This window comes from Syngnathus scovelli, chromosome 5 (genome assembly GCF_024217435.2).
Source record: "Syngnathus scovelli strain Florida chromosome 5, RoL_Ssco_1.2, whole genome shotgun sequence".
In the NCBI taxonomy this organism is placed as follows: domain Eukaryota; kingdom Metazoa; phylum Chordata; class Actinopteri; order Syngnathiformes; family Syngnathidae; genus Syngnathus; species Syngnathus scovelli.
In genome coordinates, this window is record NC_090851.1 from 3975401 (window position 1) to 3996045 (window position 20645).

Here is a 20645-nt window from a genome sequence, read left to right on the forward strand (position 1 = left end):
CATGCGTGGTTCTACTGGTGGGTCATGGAGTGAGGCGCACGATAATTATTCCAGCATCAGTGCCCCTTCTGCCCTTCATATGCAACATGGGAAAACATCGTCTTTTTTTTTTTGCGTTGACATGAGTCAATTTGCAATGGAACACCAATGCAATGACGTTTTTCACTGTAACAGAAAAGCTTGAATGTGTTTCTTCGTGCTTTGCCTGGGGCGACAGCCTAGCAATGCCTGCATGCAAGAGCTGGCAGATTGAGTGGGCACTGCATGTACAAATGGGAGCTCACAGCAAAAACTTCTCATTTCATTTACATTTATACGGAATAAACACACCATCATTAAATAGACAGAAATTTGTATTTAGTACAAGTTTGTATTAAAACGTAATATAAAAAGGGCTTTTCACAAATTGCATCAAGTGTACCCACTTTGACCACATGGGGGCAGTTTAAGACAGATATATATATGGCTCGTCTCATCTTGCAGAGTATAAGATTAAATATGACTGAAATACACCTGTATAGCTGTGATTTCTGTCATTCATTTGTTGCTGCGCCTTTTGTGTTTAAATAGCTTCTCTTTTGCTGAAAACGAGGATTATATACTTCATGTATAAGCAGACGGATACATGTGGTGTTAGCATTAGTAATTAGCTAGTGGGATAGAAGATAAACTTTGTTCTATAAAAAAACTTTAAAGCTGCTATGCAGTGCGTAACATAAATTGTTGTCTTGAGGGAAAAAAATGACATATCTATTTCGAGTATTGCATTTATTTCTTCAAGTGAACATATTTCATTGATGTGAAGGCCATTATATTTAGTAATATTTAGTTTGACAACATTTGCCTCATGTCATACAAAGTCTCAAAATAACACCGAGTAGCATTTATTAAAAATATGTCTTAAGAAGCAACCCATAATAATATCACAATCTATTTGGAACGAGTTTTCCTTGGCATTGACCCCATGCAGTTCAAGCAGTAATCTATTGCTGTTTATCTCTGGTAAAATCTCACCATGTCGACCTTGATTTGCAACAGGGCCGTTGCTATCTTTGCTGCGTTTTGTAAACAGGATCTGTGCACTATATATGGCTCACGTTGTGTGCTGGAAACGAAAGGCACACATACACATCTAGCGAGAAGATATGAACTATAAGCATATATATCTTTTTGCTTGTGTGGGATGACTCTTGGCCAGATGAATGTATACATGGTGAACACGTGAAGTATTTGCGTCATTTTTCAGCTTGAGAATTCCTGATAGATGGATGTTAAATTAATATTTGACTAATGATACCACAGGGAGAAAAGAATGAACTAGCAACAACTTCTCAAGTCAAGCTGTGTCAAAATGTTTAAGCCCAGAAACAACCCACACAAGCATGGGGAGAACATGCAAACTCCACACATGGAGCTGAGAATTGGAACCAGGATATTAGTACAGTGAGGCGGGCATGCCACCCACTCGTCTACCATGCAGCCAAATACATATAAAGTGAAGAGAGAAAAAAAATCTATTGCATGTGAGAAGTCGTCTGGAAATAACGTCTCCTTGCTGATAGGTCGCTCAGCTCCATCAGCCGTGCTTGAGCATGGATTGGCCTGCAGCTCTCTGGCTACCCCCCCCCCCCCCCCCCCTCTCCTTACCCCCCCTACCCCTCCCCTCCCAGGCGCTTATCGCTCTGTTCCACCATCAGTCCAAAGAAGCTGAGTGCAGAAGAACATCGCATCACGTCTTGGTTGAAGATTTAGCGATGAAAAGGATGCAAACACCAAAATAAGATGCGCGCACCAGAAGATGGCATTCTGGCGCGTCTGTTTGCATGCACAATGAGCTCAGTGCCTGTGTGGTGAGGACATCATAGCACCAGTGAAGATGTTCTGCGCCAGGCTGAAGGAGCTGAAGATAACCGGAGAGTGTCCTTTCTCCAAAAGCGACCAGCATCAACAGCAGGAGAAGGAAGAAGAGCAGCAGCGTGGAGATACCGGGGAGAGCTCGGCAGCGCGCGGCAGGAGGAGCGCGCACGAACCAGCACAGAGGGGCACCAGAGCCAAAGTGAACCTGCATACCCTCGGAGAGAGCATTCGCAAACTGGCGTGTCCTCAGGTGAGTGCGAGCGTGCGCGCAATAGAAGATTTCTTTTTTAAGAAATAAAAATTTGGCTGCCATTTTAGGATTTTATCCGCCCCTCACCCCCTCCTAATTAAAGACGTCTCTCACTTTAACTTTGCAGTTCCAGAGGCTGCACGCTGCCCTCCAAAGTATGATGAAACAAAGAGAACCGGAAAGGTAATATTTTATATTAGGCAGAACTTCCACCAAGGTATTGGCTATAGTTGTCATTTCAATGAGAGCTACTCAGACACTTAAGGGTGGGGAACATCAGGAGCCAGTTCAGTTTCATAAAATCCATATGTAATTAATAATAATCATTAATCATCATCAACAAAAAAAACAATATTCCTTTTTTTAAAGCATGGGTTTAATTTCTCAGTCAGCCATATTGATTTTTTTATAGATTTAATTGATTCAAACAAGTACTTACATTATTGTGGGATTAATATGTTAAATTAAAATTCATTCATTAGGCCTATTTTTATGAACAGCCTAGTTTTTGAATTCATCCTCAAATTTGACATCTTGCTTTTTTCACCTACAAAAGAAACAGCTGTGGATTCATTTTATAATGTACATCTTTGGATAATATATATCATAGAGAAAGAAAATTTAGTTGTTTAGAAAAAGCAGGATTTGTTTACCGTCAATAAGATCCTATATTGTTCATACAATATTTTTGTCTTATGATAATATTGTCTTGAAATGCATTTGTATAACAGTTCTTAGCAGCTCTACGTGTGAACTCTGATTTGTAGTCCTTTGTTGTAACCTAATCTTTGTGTTTGCAGCATTGCAGTTTGTTGCACAGACTGCAGAGAAGAACCGGAACATTTAATGAAGATGATGAACACTTACTCAACCAAAACAGGTAACCGCAAATTGGACACTTATAACGCACGCTACCTGTCAATTGTGAAAGCGTTTCCTGGTTTGTACATGTTAGCTATGGCATTCCAATTAAATACTAACGTGATACTATATTATAGTACTGTGTGATCTTGAGAAAACCATCTATCCTGATACAGGTCATTTTTATACCCCATGCCATTTAATAAAGTTCACAAAATGAAAACAAATATGTCAAGTATGTCTGCAGTTTAATTAGTAAAAGAGACAATAAATGAATTGTTTTAGAGGAACATAGATTTGTCATCTTGTTCTGAATTCAAGCTCTGGCTTATTTGACTGTTGTGTCTCAGTCTGAACACTAGGGGCGCCTGAGTACAAGTACTGTTTGTTGTTATTTTGAGGGAATAGTAAATTTAGATCGTGATTTGACAAGCTGTATACTCCGTACATTGAGGCAAAGATCTACTCACTTTTGTACGGTATATTTACAACTTCTCATAGTCCCTGCTTGTATCCTGCAGCCATTCCGATTGAAGCCTTGAGAGTGTCCCTCGGCGAGGAGCTCTTCCAAATGTGCTACGAGGAGGACGGTCACATTTTACGGGTGGTGGGGGGCGCGCTTCACGACTTCCTCAACAGCTTCAACGTGCTCCTGAAGCAAAGCAGCGTGCACCGAGTTGATGGAGGGGATTGTTTAAATCAAGCATCCGTGCTGTGCATAGACAAAGATCCGGGTCTGCTTACTGTCTACTTCTTCAACCCTCACCCCACTACCGAGCTCTTCTTCCCTGGGGTCATCAAGGCAGCCGCCCGTTTGCTCTATCACACCACCGTGGATGTGCTGATGGACCCGCCCAGCGCCAAAGACAGCATCCTTCAATCCAACCCGCAGCACAGTCTTCTATACACTGTGGTGGTCAAGGGGGATAAAAACCTGAGCCCCAGTCCTCTGCGGGCGAGCTCAGCCGGGACCCTTCCTACCTCTCTGTTTTCCACTATCTTCCCCTTCCATTTTATCCTGGACCAAGACCTGGTTCTGGTTCAAATAGGACATGGGCTCAGGAAGAGACTGAGCAGGAAGGACAGTCTCAGGCGGACTTTGACTTTCCAAGAACACTTCTCCATCGTGTGCCCTCAAATCAAATGTACCTTTCAAGGCATCCTGACCATGCTCAACACCCAGTTTGTCCTTCGGATCAAGCAAGGGGTCTCCGGAGCGGACAACACAGTAAAGGTATGTCCAGGATCAGAACTGTGTCAGTCGGTTGGTTGGTTGGTTGGTTGGTTTCAGGCGAGGTTATTAATGGCACCATTCAGCCCAAGGTGGAGATCAACATCCTCCCACCAGCCGAGATCACAAGCAAATGTCATCCTCCTTTTCTCCATCAAAGGCTCAGTGAGCCTGGTGCTATTTATGGACGGGTGCAACTGGTCGCCATGACAAGAACCAAGTCGTCAATACATTAATGCTTCACTATTCACAGAGGCTAGACTCCCCTTACAGCGAGAAAAAACAAGAACAACTGAATCCCCTCCCAATATTAATTGTCTATATTCATTTTTCAAAGTCCGGTAGAAAAGTAGTCCATTGGTCTAGCAGCAATAAAATTTGGTCCTGCGGCAAAAAAGGAAATAAAAGAACAATTGACAGCTGGTGACAACTCTGTTTCTATAGGTGGGGGAGTTTACAATTTTGTCATATTTGGCGCCATCTTGTGGAATCTATAGGCAGTTCTAAGCCTCTTGGTATCTGAGGGTTCATTACTTGTTAATTATTTTTATTTATTTGCTAATCGGGTATATAAAAGCATGTCATTCCAAACGGTTATACTCAGGCTTGTTAACACGGTGTAAACATCACTGCTCTGATACTTTCGTGCATCCATTGACCTTTACTCGTAAGTCTGTTTACGTCACGGGTGATGACCAGCATTTGTACGTCTTTCCACCAGAGAGTTACGGTATGAGTCTTAATCACAGCTCATTTTTGGCTCTAACATTTTCCCATGTATCTACGTCCAAAACAAATTATGTTGAAGATCATCTACAAGCACCTGTTTGACTTTTTATTTGATGTCATCTGTCACAAGTCAAGCGGAAAAAGCTGATACTAAATATAAGTAAGAATAGCCTTTTTTTTTTAGCACGCCATTATTCTAACCCCTGACTTTGAGCTGCGATGAGAGGTCCATCATGTTCCATCGTATCTTACGTTGAATCTGTTCCAGCGTGAGAACTAAAGCACCCAGGCAAAGTTCGGCCTTAATCCATCGTTTGATTCCTGTCAACGTTTTACAACTTCAGTTCGGTTCAGTATGTACTTTCATGTCCCAAAAGGATGGGAATAAAAGAAAATGAAGACAGTTTAGAAATAGTCAAAACAACAAAGTCATAACTTTTTAAGGATAGATTGATCGTAGAGACAAGACACACGAGCTAATGTGCCGATTATAGTAGAGCTATTTGTAGCATTGTGGCAAATTTAGCATTTTTATTACAGTCTTTTGGTCTTATTTGTCCCACGCGAGGGCTTTAATTTCCCCGATGAAAAGACCTCAAAGCAAGAAGAAGATGTCCTTTTCAGTCCAGTCTGGCTTTTGCCTTTTTTGAAGACTTGCTTTTTAAATTTAGCCATCAAAGGAGCCTTTTTTATTGCTAGCTAGCCACCTCCACAATTCTTTTCGAATGACAGTAAAACTAAAAGCAGACTGGATAGAAGTCTCGGTTCCAAATATTAATGTCTTGGTTGAAGCAAGAACAAGTGAGTTTTAAATGATTTTTCAACCAAGATGATCAAGGTGTCAGCTGTCTACCAGCCACCATTTTAAACATTTTCAACAGGTAGCTAAGGTCAGTTTAGCGGATGCTAGCATTTACTTTCCCACTTGTTGAAAAGTTTCCCCTTCAATTTATATAGTAAGAACATCACTGATTAATGAATACAATGAAAAGCAATCTAAGTCCATTTCACACTGTTTAATTTGGCCATTTTTTTTAAAACGTTTTTAAGCTAACCTGTGTGTATTGCACTGACGATACGAGAAATTCAAGTCAAAACCAAAGCGGACTTTGGTTGGATGGCATTTGTCATGTTTAGAAATAGCATTCCACTGCAATATAAATAAATAATCTACTCTGGCATGGCTGACGCAGTTGCACACTGTAGAGTTGCCAATACTTTGTGTTCTTAGTCATACAGTGTGTCCTAATATAGTTTATTGATTTGTGAGTGATGTTGTCCTAAGGACATTGGAATGAAAAATCAGTCTTTCTTAAAGTAAACTAAATACACTACCAATCCTTACTGGAGAACTTAAAGATTTGTCTTTGCAGCTCATGGACCTCAAGGGCCAAATGATCTACGTTTCCGAGTCCAACGTGATCTTGTTCCTGGGTTCGCCGTGTGTGGATAAGCTGGAGGAGCTAACGGGGCGCGGGCTCTACCTGTCCGACATCCCCATTCACAACGCACTACGTGACGTGGTTCTGGTCGGAGAGCAAGCCAAAGCCCAGGACGGCTTGAAGAAACGTCTCGGGAAAGCCAAAGCGGCATTGGAGCAGGCCCACCGGGCGCTTGAGGAAGAGAAGAAAAAGACAGTGGACCTTCTTTTCTCCATCTTTCCTGGTACCGTAGCGCAGCAATTGTGGCAAGGCCAGACGGTCCAAGCTAAGAATTTTGAGCGGGTCACCCTGCTGTTTTCCGACTTGGTGGGCTTCACGGCTGTTTGCTCGCTGTGCACGCCGATGCAAGTGATCACCATGCTCAACGAGCTGTACACCAGGTTCGACCATTATTGCGGGGAGCTTGATGTTTACAAGGTAAGTAAACTTCAGTTCAGATTTACCTGAATACCTGAAGACTGACGCTGTGTGTGTGTTTCGGGCATCGGCGAGGCCTGGCCAAAAGCTGGTTCTTATAAACAACATGTCAGCGAAGCCTTAACAGAAGATATAGCCGCATGCTTGACAAATACATCGTAAAGATGCGAGGAAGCTCCTTCAGGACTCTGTTCCATTCCACGTTCGTGTCTAAAAATAGTTCCACTTTGTCTGTGTCACATAGTTGTCGAGTGCTCTCTAGTTACATGAAAGAAGACGACAACTTTAAGACGGCAAAGGATGAAGTAGAATTGAAATTTTATGGCTGCCGGCTTTCGGTACTCAGACAGACTGCCTTCCACTTCATCGCACTTGTCATTTTGTTGATCATTTCTTTTGGATTAATGACACTATTGCATATTATCAATTCTTTCGTGACATTTACATAGAGACGCAGATGAGTGAAAGACTGAGGTGTCCAGGTGTTGCCACATTTCAGGTACTTTTAACGGCAATATTTAAAAAATATTATAAGTAAAATAAAGTAAAATAAAATTTTTAAAAATCTAAATAAATAAATAAATAGAAATATTTTAAATTATTTTTAAAATATTCTTTTTTTTCTTTTATTAAGAAAATGTCGAATGTCTCGCATCAAAGAAATGACTGAATATTTCGGAAAGATCTAAGCCCTTAGGTCCTAAGGGCAGTTAATGACGAGGATGCAGAAGATAAGCGTAGATGTTTTTTTTGTTGAGAGGGGGGTTCAACCCAAGTGATAGATGGACTTGTCAGAAGACTATTAATGCTATTTTACTGTGCTACGTCCAGGTGGAGACCATTGGGGATGCTTATTGTGTTGCTGGTGGCCTACATAAGGAGAGTGACAACCATGCGGCCCAGATTGCATTGATGGCCTTAAAGATGATGGAGCTTTCTGATGAAGTCAAGACTCCAACTGGAGAACAAATACAGGTAACAGACCAGATGGATATAGTTCAAAAGTGGGAATAAAAATCGAGTAGACACATGTCGGATTTATGTCATTGTTTTTCAGATGCGTATCGGGCTGCACACCGGATCAGTGCTAGCCGGTGTAGTCGGAGTAAAAATGCCCCGTTATTGTCTTTTTGGAAATAACGTCACCCTGGCCAACAAGTTTGAATCGTGCAGCCAACCTCGCAAAATCAACATCAGTCCAACGACGCACAGGTGACAGGTTTTTATGACAATGTCCAATTTCATCCTTTCCCCAACGGAAAGAACACATGTACTAGGCAGGAAACTGAAAATTAAGAGGAGCACTGTGTTTCCTCGGATGTCCAGCCACATTGATTCATGTTTTATTTGTGTACACTTCATCCTAGGTTGCTGATGGAGCGTCCAGAGTTTGTTTTCATTCCCAGGAGCAGGCAGGAGCTTCCGGCCAACTTCCCAGAGGACATTCCTGGTGTTTGTTACTTTTTAGAAGCTTCCTTCAAAACTTCACAAGTGACTCGGAAATGAAGTCCAGCTGCTGCAGAGAAGCTCCTGAAGCTCCACCTCAGTGCTTCTATATTAGAGTTGTCCAGATATTGATGTCGCTAAGTGTTTGTCTCGCTTGCGGTCATTTCAAAATACAGCTGATGGCTAATTCCCACAAATGATTGACGGTCCCACCGAGTACGTACATCACAGTTCCCATTTGAGAGTTATAAATCCACCCCAACCATCAATTCACTCCCAACTTCACAGAGACAATTTAAAATATTATACACTGTGGAATTCTCAATGTTTGACATCATCTGCGCCGTGACCGTGACACTGGTTTACTTCCAAGTTGTTGTCATTGGAAAACTAATTTTCCCATGGTGAATAATGTCAAGTCAACTCATTCCAGGTTCACACTGTTGACACCATAAAATTGTTATTTACTGTATTACGCAGGCAATGAACATCAAAGTTAACCATTGACACATAAAACTAAAACTTATGGAGTGTAACATCACATGTGATATTTGCAACTTTAAGTTTTGGTTAACTTTCAAGGAATAGATTGTTTTTCAGTGTGTGTGTGTAATCTAGTTTAAATTGTACCAATTTTTGGCATTTCAATTTAAGAGGTTCCACATTACAAGCGATGTTGTGTAAAGGTCATAGTAGCAATTTCACACAACCCCAACAATGCAATAAGTAGCTTGATATTGCTAGATGGTCCTATTATCCATCTGTTCAAACACTCACTGCAGGATTAATCAGTTCTAAAACTGTTAATGATTATTCAAACCCAAATTTAAGGCACTTTTATTATTATTATTCCTTAAATATTTCAATATACAAATGAATGCTGCCAAATAGGATTAGCGACATCGTTTGATAACATAGATTCCAACTGCTTTTTGGGTTAGAATGATCAAATATTTTGTTTGGATGGGAAAGAAATTCCATAGATATTTTTCCAGTGAATATGTAAGCGACATTTTCCCCCTTTTGTAATTTTCTGTCTTCCTGCTTGCACCTTGAACTGGGCAGGAAAATTCAAAAAGAACACTAAACTGCAAATCTGCAAGGAAAGATTTTTACAGGTTTCCACTATCTAGAATTAAGTTTCACAGAGCAGACTTAGGTGCCTTATGAAAGCAGGATAGCACATTTTGTTGTTAATAAAGAGGATCACTTTTGTTTCTTCCAATATGAATGCAAGCCACAAATTCTTCCATCAAAGTATATATTTGAAATACATTCATTATACATTCCAGTACTGCAGTTTCCTAGTAAAGTATTTTTACTGTTTTCACTGTACACATGTTTATACTCTATTTATTACATTGTTTCATAGCACAAAGAGCATACAAAAACAGAAATACAATGAATGTCCTTCGATCACTCATAAGGATGTGCTTTAATTGTTACTGTAGTACAAACAAGAGTGCAATAAATATAAGATCAAATGAACCTGGGTGTCCGAAGCGTATATTTTGCACCATAAACACCAATACGCTTACTTGAATCATTTAAATTGTTGCAGTCTGGTTGATTTAATATCAAATTAAATTTGAACGCTTCATTCTGAACTCAGCCAAATGATCAGTTATTAAAGGTGTTTTTGAAAGCATTTTGATTGAGTTGTACAGGTTATATTTCTTGGTCTATATTTTGTTATTTTACAAAATATGAAAAGGTGTGTGGAGATTTTATATAACCACTATATATGTTGAGAAATAGCACAGTTCAAACTGTGCTGGTGTTCATAGCATCATCAGTCTAATCAAAGCTGCGTTCTCATTGGCCCGCTACCACGTTACGTAAGAGATGTTCTGACGCCCCATTGGATGAGCCTGTTGCCAATCACAAACTGATGGAGCGAGGAGGTTTGGACACAGCGACGACTATCAGCATCTGTAACCGAACGATGACGTTTCTGTCCGAAGCGAGGCTTTTTGTATAAAATAAAAAAAGGAACGAAAGAAAGATCAGCTGGCAGTATGGTACGTCTTTTATGTGTTTCATGTTTTAATCCCGGGAAGACGTTACGTAGTGCCCGGTTGTTAGGATATTAACAGGTGAATACAATCCGATGGTTCCCTTTAACTATGTCCTCGTTGCGGGTGTTCAGAAAATCGTGCGTCAAGAAAGCGTTCGAATCTCCTGTCATTGCTTGTCATGTATTTACAGTATGGCTTTGTGAATCACGCCTTGGAGCTTCTCGTTTTGAGGAATTACGGACCGGAAGTGTGGGAAGACATCAAGTGAGTGTGTACTGTTATGCTGTATTTTATGAATGTTATGCTTATTATTTGCTCGTGTTGGCATATGCAAATGTTTGGCTGGAAGCTGGCGGTGTTTTGTATGAATAACAAACAAGATCAAACCACAGGATCACACCAGGAAAAATGATATTTATCTATTTATATTTATTTATACTTATCCTAGCTGGCTTCTAATAGTGTCAGATATTTGTTAAAAATGGACAACAGTATTATATAAATAGTCTGATAGTTTGGTGAAATAGTTTTGGACATGAGGATGTAAATTAACCCTGAGTAAAAACTCTGGATAAAAATGATTACATTACATACTGGCATTGAATTAAAAAAATAAAATTTCAAACAAAAAATTTAAACTTCAGTTGAACTGGTAACTATTTCAATTTAGGGAACGTTCAAGGACATCAACTCTGAAAATCCTCTTTTTTTTTATTTTGGGTCAAGTTACTTTAAAAGAAAAAACTGTGGGAAAACCCCGAGGGTTGCTGCTAAGAATGTGCTACAAGTGGCATTTCAATGTGTTGCTCTTGAGCGCCTCCTTTTCTGTCGCTGTATAATGTCAACATGACATTTTTTTTTTAGCACACTCCCTCCATTGCGCCCTGACCCTGCCGTGACCCTAACAGAAAAAAAAAGTAAAATCAAAAGTTAAGAGCAGCAGCTGTCTTGTGTAAATGTTTCCAAAGTTGTTATTCTTCTCGGTGGAGACATCTCACCGATATCTCAAGTACAACTTATCACCTTCTTCTTCTCTCGTTTTTCAACTTGGATCAGCAATTGATAAATTAATCCAGATTTTTCCGCCCAAATCTTTTTATGGTCGTTTTTTTTTAACCTACTAACTGGACAATATTTCCCATAAAGTATGTTTATTTAACTTATTAGAACTAATTAGATCATGTTTTTTTTTTTCTTCTCTTATACAACCAATGAATACATGTGGATTTCATCCCCAGGAGGGAAGCTCAACTGGACATCGAGGGCCAGTTCCTCGTTCGAATCATTTACGATGACACTAAAACGTACGATCTTGTTGCCGCAGCCAGCAAAGTTCTCAGTAAGTTCTCACTTTGATGTGAATCAAATTGACTATATCACAGGCGACCACTCTCCTTAGGTCTTAATCCTTTTTTTTTTTCTTTTTCCATTCCAGAGATCGATGCAGGAGACATCCTGCAGATGTTCGGGAAGATGTTCTTTGAGTTTTGCCAGGAATCGGGGTATGACACCATCTTGCGGGTGCTGGGATCAAACGTTCGTGAATTCCTTCAGGTAAAAGTTTTCTGAATTGTGAGAGAGCGCAATTTACAAGTAGACATTTGATTGCTGTTTGAGGCGGAAAAGAAACATTGTTACTTTGTTATTGTTACTTTTTGGTTGCAAGAATATTTTTTTAGCTATCCCAGCAGAAGTGGGATTGACCCAAACGAGTATGCGGACAAGCAGAATAATAATTAATCGCTAAATGGCTTGAATATTTTAGTCCCATTAATTGTTTATGGGGTTTTTTTTCCTCAGAATTTGGATGCCCTCCATGACCACCTGGGCACCATCTATCCCGGCATGAGGGCTCCCTCGTTCCGTTGCACCGATGCGGAGAAGGGCAACAACCTAATCCTCCACTACTACTCGGAGCGAGAAGGCCTGCAGGACATCGTGATTGGCATCATTAAAACGGTCGCGCAGCAGATCCATGGCACGGAGATAGAGATGAAGGTCTGCCTTGCACAAATTTTCCTTTTGCTGCATCCCCGTCTAATTGACAAGTGCAGAGGAGGGAGTATGAGGACGAGATAGTTTTGGGAAAAGATCTGTGACAAGGGGAATATTTTTACATCGAAGAAACAGTCTGTCCCTGAGTATTTTCAAGATGATTTCATTTAATAGAACTATTTTCATCCATCATTTTTTTACCCATATATATGCTAATAAGCCAACAATCATGACATGATGGGAACATTCTTTGCCACCGTGCTCCTCAATTGCTACCCCTAAAGGGTTTTATACAGACGGGGATCATATATTTTTCAGTATTGTGTGCATGTGTGTAATGAAAGCATGGAAAGGAGAAAAAAAAAAACGGCAGACGCTCCTAATGTGAGACCCAATCTGGGGAAATATTAGCCACGGTTGCTGTGGAAACAGGGCGCAGAGACGGCAGCCTGACGTCAGCGTGCCTTATGCCAACACTGATTAATGTCATCGTCCACACTCCTAATTCTGTTATAATACACTCGAGACTATCGGACTCATATTGTTGTTTTTAATCAGGTGTGTCAATCTGTGGTCCGCGGGCTGAATTCGACCCGCAGTGTAATTACATTTGGCCAGATTTTTCTTTTGAAACTCTTTAAACCTTCAGATGATCCAACCCAAAAGCGAAGAGTGCGACCACATCAAGTTCCTGATTGAGGAAAAGGACTCGGAGGAAGAGGCCTTCTACGAAGACCTGGACGGCTTCGATGAGAACGGCACGCAGGAGACGCGCATCAGCCCGTACACCTTTTGCAAGGCCTTCCCCTTCCACCTGATGTTTGACAAAGACCTGATGCTCACGCAGTGCGGCAACGCCATTTACCGAGTGCTGCCTCAGGTCCGCTCGCCGTTAAGCGACAATAATTTGTCATGAGCAGGCGTTATGAAGCTGGCCTGGAATCTATATGGTTCGTCATTTCTAATCTGGAGTGTCTGAATTATGTATATTTTAATTTCCCCTTGCCTTTCAGCTCCAACCTGGCGCCTGCATCCTCCCGTCAGTTTTCTCCCTGGTCCGCCCACACATTGACTTCAGCTACCATGGCATTCTGTCCCACATCAACACGGTTTTCGTCCTGCGAAGCAAGGTAGAGTTATGTGGGAGATCTTTTATTGTTGCAATAACAATACCAGGTTAATCAAATGACTCAAATCATTCAATTACAAATAAAGGTCAAAACCTTTCCACACAGACTGTTAACTCAGAATAGAAATAAAATGGCGGCAAGATGAAGTCTGTAGAAGTCTTGGAATGTCCAAAATTATGAATCATTTCACACTTGAGGTCCATCTTAAGAGGGACTAATAAAAAAATCGATCTCAATCTTTCCTGTGCATTGAAAAGATTTTTGAATTTAAAATTAAAGTGCAAGGTGAAATTGCGGCCCCATATTTCGGCTTAGAGGAACATTCAATGAAATATTCATAAAGGTGGTGTAACCCTGGCAGGAGGGTCTGCTAAATGTGGAGACGGTGGAGAATGAGGACGAGCTGACTGGGGTGGAAATCAGCTGTCTGCGGTTAAAAGGACAGATGATTTATTTGCCCGAAGCCGAGAACATCCTCTTTCTTTGCTCGCCCAGGTAAGTTGACACCGTACCTCGATGTTCACCCCCCCAATTTCTCTCTCGTCTGTGTGTCATTGATTTTGTTTTTTTCTAAACAATCCAAACATGTGCAAGCACACGACCACGTACGAGCGATGAAATTACTGATCATGTTGTCACCTCCATTAGCCTCGCTGGCCCGTGTCTAAGCATTTTTTATTCGAAATATTGGAAAGAGGAGAGCAGAGTTCAAGAGACCTTGTCCTCAAAGATCAAAGACATTTTCACAGCAGAAAACAAAAACATCCTCTGGAAAACGGCCTTATTTTGAGCCTGATAAATTACGCCATAGCTAAAAACCGGTTCCTAGCTCAGCAAATGAACATTTAATAATTGGGTCCAGACAGGATCCGCTTATGAAGCCTAATTGAATTCCCCACTGACACAAATACAACTGGATGAAACATCAAGCTAGCAACCATCTCCACATTCTGTGCTTGCTTCAAAAAGTGTGATGAACTTGGACGACCTGACACGACGAGGCCTGTACCTGAGCGACATCCCGTTGCACGACGCCACGCGAGATCTCGTGCTGCTAGGAGAGCAGTTTCGCGAGGAGTACAAGCTGACCCAGGAGCTGGAGATACTCACCGACCGGCTGCAGCACACACTTCGGGCCCTGGAAGACGAGAAGAAGAAAACGGACAGGTTGGATAATTAATTCCTTTTGAATCGATCCACGTTAAAATGACAGATTGGACGGACTTTGGAGGCTCTGCTGTATAGATTTTTTTTTTTTCTGAAAGCTTTGAAGGAGCCACCTTTTTGGTTTGTTTATCAGGTTGCTGTACTCTGTCCTCCCGCCGTCCGTCGCCAACGAGCTGAGACACAAGCGGCCCGTCCCGGCTAAGCGCTACGACAACGTGACCATTCTTTTCAGCGGCATCGTGGGCTTCAACACCTTCTGCAGCAAGCACGCCTCCGCCGAGGGAGCCATCAAGATCGTCAACCTGCTCAACGACGTTTACACCCGATTCGACATCTTGACCGACTCGCGGAAGAACCCTTACGTCTACAAGGTTGGGAATTCGCTTGTAGGAATATGGTTTTGTGTTTTTTATTATTCACTTGTTTCTTAAAAAAATAAGACTTGTGTCAGAAAAAAAATCTAACAATAGTCAATACTTTATCATTTTAGATATTGATTTTTTATTCTTGAAATAGTCCAATTTTACACAGGTTAAATTGAAAATTTATACTTCTTAGTGGGAATAATCAGACTTTATTTTCCTAGTTTTCTTTTTAATAAAAATCATCCTAATACATGTATGACTTGTGTGTATGTGTGTAAAACCCACATTGTTTTAATTTGATTTCTACTTCTTCAAAATGAAATTCAAATTTGCAAAAGATTGCGACTTTTTTCCTCATGGTTACATTTTTTTTTTTTTGTCTCTTCAGTACGGCCCTAACGTGTTTGCTCTTAATATCTTTGTATGCTGCAGTGACCCCCTCGTTCAAAAACATGACGTAATAACCCGGATTGCGTGCTGGCAAACGACTATTTATAGTGTTCGGCTTGAGTTTTTCGTCAGTGGAACAGTAGTACGTATTTCTAAACAACACGGAGCAGCTTTCGAGAGAAAGCGCAGTGCTTTATGGGCCTCTCGTGGCAGATTTACACTGCAGGCTTTCAGACAAGAATGCACTTGAAGGAGTCAAACAGACCCCAGCCACTCGCAACTAAGCCTCGATTGGCTTCAGGCACCGGGTCACCAAAAGAAGTAATATTTACTCTACGAGCTGAACGGCTCGGTGGTCCCGCCGCTTGAGCTCGCTCACCCTTATCGCATTGTTTCAAAGCTGATGTGTTTTTGTTTTGCTTTGCGTATTTAAAGACAAAAAATGATCCATCAGTGGGATCACACAATGCACTATTCAAATAAAGCAATTTTTTTTTCTATTCAGGTGGAGACGGTGGGCGACAAGTACATGACGGTGAGCGGCTTGCCTGAGCCGTGCACGCACCACGCCAAGTCCATCTGCCACCTCGCGCTCGACATGTTGGAGATCGCCGGACAAGTCAAAGTGGACGATGAACCTGTGCAGGTGGGATTTTGGATCATTGACGTCAAAGTGGCCCTGGGTGAGAATTGCCAACATCACGCCTCACCGGCTCTCTGGCTTTAGTCGCAAGACGTCATGTGACTTTGCAGAATTATTTGCAATCTCAAAACCCCAAATGGCTACCACACCCTGGATGGGATGTGGCAGCCATTTTGGACTAGTTGTATTCACGGTGAACATAAACAGTATGTGAAAAGCCACAGTGTGAGTAGAATGTGTGTTTTCACTCATTAGTAAGTTGTCCAAAATTTATTTTGAACCATAATTCAAACTGCGTTAAAGCATGAGGCTTAAATTTTACTATAACAAAAGGAAAAACCGTTTTAGCTCTTCTTTACTCAATACAAATAGATTCATTTATCATATTTGTATTGATTTGTGTTTGTTCTAAACAGCAGCGGCGACGTTCTGTGTTCACATGTAAACTGCGGAAGAAGCCTGCTTGAAAGAAACCTTGTTTATTTTGGCCACACACTGAAGAGGAGTGTCGTTTCACAGCAAAAACACACTCAAATCATCTCAGTCTCCCTGAGTTAAAAATAGATTCTCATTCAGCTCACACACAAAAGTGCCTTCACGCTCTGAAGACCACCACAGTGCCAATTGCTTGACAGGGAAATAGTCTGTAGATTGCTTACAAGTGCCTCTCCTCGAGCTGTTATGGAAACACTGTTGTATTTTTTTTTTGTAGATTACCATCGGGATTCATACGGGAGAGGTGGTGACCGGTGTGATTGGCCAGAGGATGCCCCGGTACTGCCTCTTTGGTAACACGGTCAACCTCACCAGCCGCACGGAAACCACCGGTGAAAGGGGAAAAATCAATGTTTCAGAATATACTTACAGGTGAGAAAAGGTCTGGTCACTTTTATTTCTATTCTGTATTGAAAAATACTTCTTAACACATCATACGATAACTACTCAGGGTAATCTTTTAGTCATCTGACAATCGGGCCTTGTTGATTTTACTCGTAAGAGAGAGTGGCGGCAAGGCACTACTTTTCTATCAATTATTTTAAAGGCACGGGTATAAGCACAAGCCTCTGCTGTTGTTGTAGATGCTTGCAGTCCACCGAGAACGCCGACCCTCAGTTCCACCTGGCGTACCGAGGTCCCATCACCATGAAGGGCAAGAAGGAGCCCATGAAGGTGTGGTTCTTGTCCAGACAGGAAGTCCACTGATACATCTTTGACTCTTAATTCATAAAATGCAGTGAGTAGCATTAAATAACACGGTTTTGATATGACACAAAGGTTGTTTATATAAAATGGTGCCATTGTGCTTTGCCACACTATAACATACAGAACAGTATTTACGCCATCTTTATTTTAGCGTGCACAAAATGATTAGTTTGAGTCGTAGTAGCTCAGGCCAAACACACCCGCAGTGGAATCTTTATGAACTATGTATTAAAAAAAATTGTGCACTCTATTTAGGCTATATCAACAAGTTGGTGGATAATGTGTTTTCCCCCCATAGGTTATTGTGAAATTTTAATATATTTCCTTTCTTCCTCATTCTAAGTGGACATTTTTTTTATCCTTTTAACTGTAAAATATGATCCATTAGCACTTGTTTAAGCACTTCCACTATGGACACTATTTGAGTTGAATGTGCTCACTTGCCACAATTTTAAGCACATGTTTTCCAATTGGTTAGAATAATTATCATGTTTAGTTCATTGAAGACTCTAAAATAGCCATGGGTCTGAATGATATTGTCTGACGAGATCCCAGATGGGATAAACTTCAGCTCATATGCGACAAAAAAAAAAAAGGACAAGTATAGAAATGGAGGAATGGCACACAACTTTAATTCCTACTACTGCAGTGTTAATTCAAACCTTTTAGAAACACATATTTCTTGTTTTTATGACTTATTTCGCTGTATTATTGTATATCCCTTCTGGAAAATTCCCCAAATAAATATTTTAACTCATCTCTCACGAGTACAAAATGTATCATTTGAAAAAAAGTGATGATTAAAACCTCATAGCAGTCTATCAGTAACCTAAATGCAGTTGTAATGACAGTATTTGTATGATTCGACTGATTCTTCCCGCGCATGCGCACATTTGTAGTCGTATGTCGAGGCGTCTTGTATCTTTTCTTCAGGTTAAACGGGAACAGCGACTGTGGTAATGTGTTACGAGCGCCCTCTGGTGTTTGGAAAAAGACCACAACCCTGTGGAAAATTTCTCAACTCGTGTCCCAAGGAAGACACGAATATATTTGGAGGTATCTAAGGTCAAAGGTGACATCAATAGGAAGTCACAAGTCAGCATTATTTTGATTTTTAGCTGCTAGGAGGATCGTAGTGACAAGATACCATAAATCGTCTGTTATCTCAGGCCTGATAGCATCTTCTGATTGGAGCAGTGTTTGCACTATAGACACACTCAACACTGTGATAAAAGACACTTTATTGACCGGAGATGGCAATCAAAGTGAGTGAGGTGAACAATACAAACGTGATAGATACACACAAAACAAAAATTATGATCTGTTATTTTGTTTTCGTTCATTTTGCAGGTGTACCTAATAAACTGTCCAGTGGTGTTTGTTGTTCCGACACTAAGGCAAAGCGTAATGTAAAGCTAATACGGAATTTATCTTTTGCAAAATGTCGTTATTATTGTGCGAGTGTGTGTGTCCGGAAGAGAGATATCAAAGGTCTCTTGTATGAGCAGATGAAGGTCAAAGGTATCAGTGGAGTGTTATCGCTATGACAGAAGTTACAGGTCATCATGTCATCATATAAATATAGATTGATAAGTGGCACTGCCCCATCATTGATTATGTTCCATATAAATTTTAGAAAAAGTGTTTCACATTAGGACACTTGCCTTAAATGAACCACTGAAAACTTGAGTGGGCGAACACACATAGTTATGTAGGATAGGATAAAAAATATAGGCCAATGTGTAATGTCTATATTTGTGGCTGCACAGATTGAGAATTCATTTCAAATCAGGAATTCTACCGTAATTGCAAATTCTAGCGTCAACATGAAGTTTGAACTATTTTTTTCCTGCTAAGAAATGGTGTCCAATGAGAAATGACCGTGGGGTGGTACTTACCTGAGAAAGTGTGAGCTTTACACAGCCACATCATCGCTGAGATCGAAGAGCAGATAAGCGTGCTTGAAAAGGAGGCACGCTGACGACACTCCCTTGCTTTGCTGCAGAGTCACAACCCCCTAAGCCACTTTTGCTCACCACCTGTTTTCACCCTCATCGCCACCAGCACCATGACTTTCAACGGCAACTGGAAAGTGGACCGCAATGACAACTATGACAAGTTTATGGAACAAATGGGTAGGTAAGCACACTGAAGGATATACTGGAAATTCCCTAATTCCTTAATTATGATGAACACTTGGGCCTACTATACTACTGTATTTTAATTTTAATAATATGGTGGCACTTTGGAGAGCAAAATACGTTTTTAAGTTGTACTTTGTGTAAAATGTTTGCTTAATCTCAAATCACATCTACGTGAATATGAATGCTAGAGTAAATATTTGTGCAAGAATGCAAAGTCAACTCACCTGCAACAGAAAATGTTGTATGTTCAAAAAAAAAAAAAATCACGTCACTAACACCTGGTGCATGGATTGACAGGTATCAATATGGTGAAGAGGAAGCTGGCCTCTCACGACAATCTAAAAATAACCATCGAGCAGAACGGAGACAAGTTCCACGTGAAGGAGAGCAGCAATTTCCGTACCCTGGAACTCGACTTCACCCTGGGGGTCAACTTCGATTACAGTCTGGCTGACGGCACTGAAGTATCTGTGAGTAAACAAACGGGGTATCAAATGCTCCAGAGGACGTCTACGTTGCTGCTCCGAAGCGATCATTTCGGACTTTGAACTTTGGAGGCTGCAAGATTTAAGTTGTTTGCAGAACAATGTAAACTCTAACACAAAGCAAGGAGCTTTATTTTAAAGCATAGATGCCTTAATTGTCAATCATTGACACTAGTTGAGAAACGTTTCCAGGAAAAGTCCACAAGAATTGGAGGATTTTTTAATTTTTTTTTTACAATAATTGGTTAATTGTAATTGATGGAATAAAAACAATAAGGAAAAAACTTTCCGACTGTAAAAATAATTGTTAACGTCGGTTTCAGGGCTCGTGGGTACTGGAGGGTGAAACACTGAAGGGCACCTTCACCAGGAAAGACAACGGCAAGCCGCTGATCACCACAAGAATTGTGCAAGGAGACGAGCTCATACAGGTGAGGAACTTTAAATTATATATATTATTATATATTATTTTTGTCTTCTGCCCACAGAGCTACAGCTACGACGGCGTTGATGCTAAAAGGATTTTCAAGCGGGCTTAGGTTTGAGCAATCTTCCGAGGAGGTTACAGACAATATTATATGACTTACTGTAAACCTGCAAAAAAAAAAGTGCACTGTTTGTCATAACTCCTCCTGAAAATGTTTTAATTGCACTGAATTCTGACTTTGCTGTAATAATTACATCCTTATTTTTGGTGTTTAATTTTAAAGGTAGCTCAAAATGTCTCACAGACTGGTTTTTATTGAGCCATAAAATAATGTAAGCTCTTATTTTTGTAGTCTGTTCTTTATGTTAAGGTGATATGTAAAGATTTGAAAGAAAATACTTTTGGTCTTGGTTTTCCAAAATTGATCAAGAAAGACAGGGAAAAA

The 20645-nt window shown here is 40.7% G+C and overlaps 2 protein-coding genes across 3 annotated transcripts; both read left to right on the forward strand.

Annotated features, from left to right (window-relative positions):
- The first annotated feature begins 1672 nt into the window (after positions 1-1672).
- On the forward strand, positions 1673-9721 carry gucy1a1 (guanylate cyclase 1 soluble subunit alpha 1). Of its 2 annotated transcripts, XM_049721180.2 has the most exons (8): positions 1673-2107; positions 2235-2290; positions 2908-2987; positions 3490-4202; positions 6302-6787; positions 7619-7762; positions 7845-7999; positions 8155-9721. In XM_049721180.2, exons 1-8 carry the CDS (start codon positions 1877-1879, stop codon positions 8291-8293), a joined length of 2004 nt encoding a protein of 667 aa, XP_049577137.1. In that variant the 5' UTR covers positions 1673-1876; the 3' UTR covers positions 8294-9721. The 2 variants fall into 2 exon arrangements, with proteins under 2 accessions (XP_049577137.1, XP_068506811.1); XM_068650710.1 differs by lacking the exons at positions 1673-2107; positions 2235-2290 and having other exon boundaries at positions 2915-2987; positions 3470-4202.
- Positions 9722-10101: 380 nt separating this feature from the next.
- gucy1b1 (guanylate cyclase 1 soluble subunit beta 1) lies at positions 10102-20543 on the forward strand. Its single transcript, XM_049721175.1, has 17 exons — positions 10102-10254; positions 10442-10515; positions 11490-11590; positions 11687-11805; positions 12052-12249; positions 12896-13126; positions 13260-13376; positions 13738-13871; positions 14346-14543; positions 14677-14914; positions 15804-15944; positions 16654-16808; positions 17021-17111; positions 19150-19279; positions 19586-19758; positions 20097-20204; positions 20262-20543. The coding sequence occupies exons 1-17, from the start codon at positions 10252-10254 to the stop codon at positions 20310-20312; spliced, it is 2262 nt and encodes a 753-aa protein (XP_049577132.1). The 5' UTR covers positions 10102-10251; the 3' UTR covers positions 20313-20543.
- The last annotated feature ends 102 nt before the right edge of the window (positions 20544-20645 follow it).